We start from the raw sequence: 8541 nt of genomic DNA, 5'->3' as shown, positions 1-8541 counted from the left end.
AAGTGTGTGATCGGGTGCGGATGAGTGCAATACTTCTTCTTGCATTTGCAGGTATGGGTATAGTTATGTACTTTTGTGCATTATCTTCCTCCTTGGAGTAGGTGTCCCAATAGATGGGATTGATATGTGTACAATAGTACTCATACTTAGCCCTTTTCTCAGCTGATTGCCATTTTTGTTGCAATATTCCCAACAAAGCTTTATGAAATGCCTTCTCATCCATTTCCCCGGATGACATCTCAAGGTAGGATGTTACTCTCCATCTTTGGAACCATCTTTGAATGTCTTGCCACCAACCAGATGATAACATCTTGCTTTTGTTTGTCTTTTGAGGCCTTTTACTTGCTTCCCATGCTTTCATTGGTAATCTCTGCCACCCCATGTTCTTGACCTTCTTCACATATTTGAAAACCCTTCGTAGTGCTCTCAGTTCAATGGGCCTTGTACCAGTCTCAATAAGCATGATTGAGTACGGTGTAGTAATTTTGACTCCTAGATGCCGTCTTAGAAATGATTTCTGTATTTTTTCAATATCATTCCATTTTGATGCTGAGATGCTTCCTCCCCATACTTCTACTGCATATAGCACTGTTTGCACCACATATGCATCAAATAGAATCCGTTTGATGCTCCATCTCTTAGTGTCACTATTTCTGCAGTCATTTTCAAAATGATAATACTTTCCCCACCCAGCATCTATCCTTCTATGGACACAATCATTCCATCTATGATTTGCTGGCACATCTATTCCCAAGTATTTGAATGTGTTTACCCTCTCAATTTCCTGCTCATTGAACATAATACTTGGGGTGTTTGCAGGCTGCTTTGTTTTTACTATCATCATTTTAGTTTTGGTGGCATTTACCATGAGTCCACTCTCTGCACAGAGCTTGTGTAGAATGGGCATCATCCTCTGCATACTTTCTGCTGTGTATGAGAAAAAGACAACATCATCTGCATATAACAACAGTAGTACGGTGTATGCACATATTTCAGGGCCCTCTAGCTGCTGCTCTTGCATCATTTCTTTGACCAACTCCTCCAATCTGTCAATACATAGTCCAAATAATGTTGGTGACAAAGGGCAACCCTGTTTAACCCCCATATTACTGTGGAATGTATTTGACAATCCGTTTCTGCCTTTGAGTTGGCAAGTTACCCTCTCATACAATCTGAAAACTGCTGTTTTTAAGTGGTTTGGCACTCTTAATTGGTCCATTCTTTCCCCCAACTTGTTTCTAGGCACTGTGTCAAATGCCTTCTTGAAATCTATGAAGCAACAATAGAGAGGCTTTCCTTGCAACCGGCTCTCTTCCATTAGAACCCGTAGTGTGACCAAGTGATCCACAGTGCTATGGTTTCTTCGAAAACCAGCTTGTCCGATGGCCCTCTTACCATTTAGTTCTGCCCATATACTAAGTTCTGTCTCAATGATTGTGCCAAAGAGCTTGGCCATGGTGGATCCCACCATGATGGTTCTATAATTGGAAAGCTGGTTACGATCTCCACCTTTATATATTGGTTTTATCCAATTTTCTTGCCACTTTGGGGGGAAGCCATTGGCAATTGCATCATTAAGCAAAGAGACTAGGCATATTCGTGTGTAGTCCCCTGTCCATTTTAGTAGCTCAGCCTTTATATGCAATGTATCATCTGCTTTTCCATTGGCCATTTTCTTCAAGCCCTCATTCACATCGTCCAAAGAGAAAATATGTGGGCTATTGTAGTGAGCTATGTCTGTGAATATAGGTAAGGCATGTGGATGGGTGTAAAGTTGCTTGGCATATTGGAGCATTTCCTCATGTGTGAAGTCTCCCATGATTTCTTTTGATCTCCCTTTAGTTTGTCTCCATGTTCCTCTCGGGTTCTTAGCAAAATCAATGGCATCTTGCCACTCTTTGTCTAACTGATATTTCCTCTTTTTTCTCCGAGTAAGTGCATGGAAGTGCTTTTCAGCCTCTTTACGTTGCAAGTCATTTGGCATCTGTTTAATTTTCAGCCTGACTTTTATGCATTCACCATCAAACCATTTGTTTTGTGGTAAACCCTTTGTGCTTACTCTCTTGATCTTTTTCTGTCCCATGACTGTATGTGCAGCTGAGAGTAAAGCCTGTTTCATTTCACTCCAGTTCAGCCTGCAAACATTCTTAATAAGAGCATCAGTGGTGTCAGCATACTCCTCCCTCTTGTCTATGTCCATCCGAAAAGACCAATTCTTTGCTGCCTGGGCTGTAGTTTCTGCCGAATGAGGTATGTGCATTTTGAGATAAAGGGGGGTATGATCTGATTCTGGATATTTTGGGCCAATTATATAATCATGTACCAAATGTACTGCATCTAGTGAAATTAAGGCGTAGTCTATCACACTTGACCCTCCACTAGCTGGGAAACATGTTGGAACTTTTGTATGTGGAAAGAGGCCTGATCCATTCAGCACTATCATATTAAGCCCATTCACTAGGCTTGTCAATGCCTCTCCATGTGCATTTACTTCCTTGTCCTCCGAGTATCTCTGCCACTTGTAGGGGAGAGAGAGAGAGAGAGAGAGAGAGAGAGAGAGTGGAGGAAAGGAGATGGGGAACAAGAGAAAATAAAGGGGGGGGGAGACAGGGGAGTGCAGGAGAGGGGAGAGGAAACAAGGAATAGGAGAGAGGGAGGGAGGGAGGTGTGTGTGTTCTTCTCGAGTTGCAAACATGCTATATTTATTTATTTTTTAAAGAAAAAAAGGCAAAAATAGGACATGTGTGTGTGGGCATGCGAAATGGCCAGATGGCATCACTGTTTGGTTGATACCCATGCTCATGCACACATTGCCTATTCTTGGTGGCAACAACAAGGTGTTAACACCCTATAAAGGGTCAATACAAATATTCCGATCATGAGATGTAACACTTGGGGTCTAAATTGCAATATCTGAGGAGGGGTACTGAGCAGCAAATCCATGAGTAGTATTTTCTTGGATAGAGGTATGAACAACTTTAGCTTGAGAGGGTGATTTCTTATGAAGCTAGTGAGGTTGCTTATCATGTTATTATTCCAAAGTACATCTGCTTATATGGTCAGCAAGATCTTGACTCAACTTGGTGTGCTCAAGATTGTATGCACTTATTTGGAAGTCCAATCTCCTTTTCCTGACCCACCATGCAACAAACAGAACATCAATAAGCATCTCAACATCATTAAATTGGAATTTGTTCCTAGATATCCATATGAACCATAAATCATGGGCTCTTATATGAAACCAAAGCTCTGCTTGATCTTTAATGTATCCCCTAACAAAATGGCATTCTATTTAGCTGGCTCCCAAATTTCTATCTGGATGTACTTCCATACCTTTCAAGCATGAGGATAAGCAACAAACAAATGAAAAATATCTTCAAGAACACCAAGGCATCTTCTGCATTTACCATCTCCTCTCCCTATTCTGAGACCTCTTGAATTAGTCCACACAACTTTATGTAAAATAAGCCAAGCTAGGCATGACAGCTTTTTAGGGACCTGCTTAGTCCATATCTTCCCAAACATTTTATACCACTTTTCTCTTTTGTCCTGCAGTGTCCATCTAGTATTCAGAGATTTGAAAAGATCTTCCATATCAAAGGATGGGGTGGGGATCGGAAGCAGTGCGGAGCTTCCTACCCAGCTAAACTCTCTATGATATATTTAAACAGGTCTTCCATCTTAATTGCTCCTTGTTCCAAAGTTGACCCCAAGTTTGCAGTCCTTTTTTAGAGAGGATGCTGGCTAGAGAGAAATGTTCATCTTTGGGTTGAGCATTTCTAAATATAGTTGAGACCCATATAGAGTCAATAGCCATAAAAGCTCCTTTGCTGAAAATTTGCGAAAAGCCTTTTATCTCCTCAAAGGCTCTCTAAATAGACTGCCAAAGGGAGTTCCCTTAGCCTTACAAGGCTCAAGATTGTATATAGCAAAGAGAATAGGATAATTCTTCCATTTAAGGGCTCTAATTGGCCTGACAAGATTTATATTTCTCAATAGAAGTTGTGCCCAGTCACATTTTGATTTCAAAATAGCTTTAATCACCTAAGTTACAAAGAGTTTTCTAGCTACTGAAGCTATATCAATTACTCCTAAGCCCCCTTCTTCCTTAGGCTTGATGCAATAGGTCCATCTTACTTTGCATATTCTAGAGTTCCCTCCCCAGAGAAAGGATCTGGAAATCCTAATGAATTTATCCAGTCCAGCTTTGGATGGGGCCCAACAAGATAAGTATAGAATGGATATAGGATAGATACAATGATTGAGAACTAGCCTTTTGCCTACAAGATTAGCTTGATAACCTCTCTATTTGTCTATCTTCTTTTGAAATCTCTCCATAAACTAGTCCCATCTTTGTTTCATGGTTATATCAAATCGCATGGGAATCCCAAGAAATATGAAAATAGTTCCCTTGTTGATCATATGGCATCCTAGCTTTTTCAATAAATCCCGACTCTTCCTTTAAGAGTAGCATAACCACTTTTTGTATGATTAATCCTTGACCCAAATGCTTTACAAAAAATATCCAAACACTACATAGTGCACCTTACATCATGATCTATGTTTCTCTGAGTAAGAGTTATGTCATCAACAAACTGGTGACAAACTAACTGCTTGCCAGACATCGATTCTATACCCCTGAGGTTACCCTCCTAGACTTGCTTTTAAGAAACCACCTAAGACAATCAATAGAAATTGCAAATAACAGTGGAGCAAGGGTGAATCCTTGTCTAATTGATGTCTTCAAGGGAAAAGAAGGGCTCATTTCACCATTGACACATATTTTAACAGAGGCATTGGTGAGCAGCATGGGCCAGCCCCCATATCCTGCAAGGATTGAATGAGGAAGTCCCACTCTAATCTGCCATGAGAAAACAAATGTCTTGCTTGGTCTCTTTAGCATATTTACAACCCTCCCAAATGTTAATGATAGCCTCAAGAAGATGATGTCCCTCAATAAATCCTTTCTGTTCTTGCAATATCCAATCCTTCATCTTCTTTTGTATCATAAGTGCCAAAACCTTGGCAAAAATTTTGTAGTTACAATTGAGCATAGTAAGAGGCCTCTAGTTTTTGAGTTCATCTTTAAAACCCTCCTTGGGGGTGATCTTAAGAACCCACCCATTGATATGTGGTGGTAAAGCTCCATTATTTAAGCTTTCTTGCCATAGTAGGAGCAAGTAAGGACCAACCACATTCCAAAAACCATTGTAGAATTCAATGGGTAGTCCATCCTCACTTGGACTTTTCCCCTCTGCCATAACTTAGACAGCTTCCTTAAGCTCTTCTAGTAAGAGAGGCTTCTCTAGACACATATCGAATTTCTCCACAGACTTGTCTCTCACTACCTGACAAAGCTCTCTAGCCCTCTAAACTTCTTCAAGTGGTATCACAAAGGAAGAAAGGAGACTTTAAAAGTGGCTCTGAATCAAGTTGATGTTCTCCTCTTTGGAAGAGACTAACGTATTATCACTCTTCTTCAGCAAAGTGATTTCCTCATGAGCCCTCTTTCTTTTGCTGAGCTTGAAAGTCTCCTTAGTAGGTCTATCTAGCTTGCCTACCCAACAATCTCTATAATAGATTTTGGTGTCATTTAGCCTGATTTGCTCCTACCTTTTGAGCTCTACATTGGAAATTTAAGTGTATGCACAAGTTTGAAATGCAAAATCATGATGCAACATTATCAACGCACATGAATAAGCATGAGTGCAAAATTTCATGAATGCAACATGATATGATGCAACGTTATGGTGCTACATATGCAACATGAGGAGGCAACATGGCAAAGCTACATGACGATGCTACTACATGAGATGATGCATGATAGGATTCATCATGTCATGCACACTCAATACTTAGGTAATTTTCCCTTGGTCTAATGTACTTGGCAAGCCCTCGCAACTCTACAATTGTTGCATTTGAAAATTTTGGATGCAAAGCCCATTTAAGACAATGATGTTCTAGGGATGTCTTGTATGACTTTTACAATATATTAAATTTCTTGCTTGGATCCAGTTTTGTGGATTCAATTGGGGTGGCAGTCTCTTCTTTTGGTCTTTAGATTAAACTACATGTGGGCCCTTTGAAGCTCTTCTATCTATTACCTATCCCTTAGAAACCTCTTCTTTTGTTTGCATCCTCTCTCTCTCTCTCTCTCTCTCTCTCTCTCTCTCTCTCTCTCTCTCTCTCTCTCTCTCTCTCTCTCTCTCTCTCTCTCTTCTCACACACACACACACACACACACACACACACATGTGCATGCACGCGCATGCACACACACACACACTTGTGCATGAATGCACGCATGCACTTGTGTGCACATGCACATCCATGCGACATACATGCATAGGCACATGCGTGCGTGCACACACCTAGCTTTGTGGCTTATCCCAACATCCAATCTAGCTATCCTAGTGTCCTCTCTGGAATAGGTTTTCTGGCATGTTCCAATGTTTCTTTAGGGTTGTGACCCTCCTTTTTAGACACATTTATGCTCCTCCAAGTATCAAGATTTAAATTTTTGCATCATGATGATTGGGCTAAGTCGGTGACTTGTTGATTGACTAAGTGGGCATGTAAATCTTTGCAAAACAAGGTGGAGGATCCGTTGAGGCCCTGCTTTGAGAAGGGTCCATGGAGTTGATATAAGGTCAATGGAAGGTGTATGGATTAAGGTACATGCATGAAGGTATTGTTTGTTTTTAAAAATTATGTTTGCTTGTTTGTTTGTTTTTGGTTGATTTCGCTGGATTTGGTGAATTTATGGAGTTGCGTACTTAGTTATTGTTGAGGAGTAGGTAGTGAAATGATTTTCTCTTGTTAGAGTGCTGTGTATGCAAAGTAAAGGTAGAATTGTTTTATTTGTAAATTGATATGCTTTTTTTGTGCTCTTGTTTGTGGTTTTATTTTTCCTTGAATTAACAGTTTTTATTTTGAGTTTTTGGAATTGTTTAGGTTTTTTTTGTTTATTTGTTTGTTTTTTTGCTTGGCAGATGCTGAAGGTGGTTTCATAGTTGTTTTTTTTCTTTTCTTTAAGGTTGTTATAGGGACTTAATTATCGACATGTATGTAGATCATAGAATGATCTGACCAATATGCATATGTAGATCTACAGTGGTTATTTTTGTTAGACATGTTAGGCCAAATATGATCTAGTTGTGACCCATATATTGTTGTGATATGATGGCATTGTAGTGTGTAGCCGAAAATGTTCATAATCTCTTGCAAGATTTGTGAATTTTTTGTTTTTTGAAGCATGTCATTATTGAAGTCTCCTACGAGAATTATTTTTTGTGTGTTAGTAGTTACCGATAATTTTTTGCATAGTAATTGAAAGAATGCTTTTGTGTTTTTGGATGGTGGTCTATATATGTTTATAATTTCATATCTTTCATGTTTTGTTTTGACTCTAGTTGTCATGATTTCAATTCTGTGTAGTAAAATTTTGTCTGCTTTTTCAATGGCAATGTTGTTGCATACTAGGGTACAACTATTGTGATTGTTTATATATTGGAAGTCGGGTGTTAGATATGGTTGACAGTGTTTGGTTCTTACTTCTTGTAAACATATAAATTGGAGTTTATAAGTGACTATGTGGCTTGTATATTATTTATATAATGACCGTGTTTAAAGATTGTATCAATATAGTTGTATCTATGTGTTGATGGATTTTATTATTTAATGTTTCCCATTTTGATTGAGTCGTTAGTCTTTCCATTTCTTTGTGAACATCTTTGTCTACAAGGAGATGTTGTTGTTGGAGTGGAAGTAAAGGTTTTCTATGTTTTTTACATGTGAAAGTGCTGTGTATGCAAGGCCATGCATGCGAATTCCTACTGATGAAAAAGCTAGTTTATCCATCGTTAGACCTTGTGCTTTATGTATTGTTCTAGTAGTATATGCTTGGATCGGGAATTGCTGTCGAGTAAGGATATTTGTTTTAGATATTTGTACTTCCCTTGTAACTCGGAATATGGGTATCCATTTGTGATTGATGTTTGTAGTGTACGCATGAGAGTTGTTTTGTCAGGTTTCATTCCCAATTTGTGGGTTTTGAAATTGAATCCACACAATGTCATTGTTGTCATAGGTGGACATGCCCATAAAAACTCCATCTACACCATTAACTAACCCATCTTATTGATTAATGTTCCCTGCAACTAACATTCCTTCTTTGATTTGTATAGTTGTTCATAGTCCATCTTTTTCTTTAGGATTTTCTAAAATTTTAGACGAGACACAACTGCCATCATTGAATGCATCGATTGCTTTGATATTGTATTCTTTATCTATTACTTAATGGAATATTGTATTATGTTTGTTTGTTTCAAGGTTGGTATAGTAAAGGTGGGGGAAAGTATGGTCTTTGGGTGGCTCACGAAGGCAACATTGGTTTATGTATTGTATTTGTTTAGTTGTATGTGTACAATTTTTGAAAGAGTTCAATGTTTGTATAAACTTGGTATTTTTTGGCGTATTGTTTTTTTGAGTTCATAACATCGTGGCTTTGTGAGCCAGTATGTGTTTGCCATTGTTTGTAAT

The 8541-nt window shown here is 38.8% G+C and overlaps 1 protein-coding gene across 1 annotated transcript; it reads right to left on the bottom strand.

Moving 5' to 3' along the window:
- Positions 1 to 992: 992 nt before the first annotated feature.
- Positions 993 to 2443, bottom strand: LOC147882892 (uncharacterized). Its single transcript, XM_087400529.1, has 2 exons — positions 1160 to 2443; positions 993 to 1046 (listed from the first exon to the last, which is right to left on the bottom strand). The coding sequence occupies exons 1-2, from the start codon at positions 2441 to 2443 to the stop codon at positions 993 to 995; spliced, it is 1338 nt and encodes a 445-aa protein (XP_087256655.1).
- Positions 2444 to 8541: the final 6098 nt, after the last annotated feature.

Source organism: Dipteris shenzhenensis, chromosome 29 (assembly GCF_047967505.1).
Source record: "Dipteris shenzhenensis isolate YYH24624 ecotype China chromosome 29, Dip_SZ_1.0, whole genome shotgun sequence".
Classification (NCBI taxonomy): Eukaryota; Viridiplantae; Streptophyta; class Polypodiopsida; order Gleicheniales; family Dipteridaceae; genus Dipteris; species Dipteris shenzhenensis.
This window is presented reverse-complemented; position numbering and strand designations above follow the sequence as displayed.

What these genes read in the sequence shown, in the direction of transcription:
- LOC147882892 (XM_087400529.1), bottom strand. Translation starts at nt 2,443, where the DNA reads ATGATAGTGCTGAATGGATCAGGCCTCTTTCCACATACAAAAGTTCCA. An exon ending in TTTTCAGATTGTATGAGAGG is followed by an intron (nt 1,047 to 1,159) that starts GTAACTTGCCAA and finishes ATGTATTGACAG; the next exon opens with ATTGGAGGAGTTGGTCAAAG.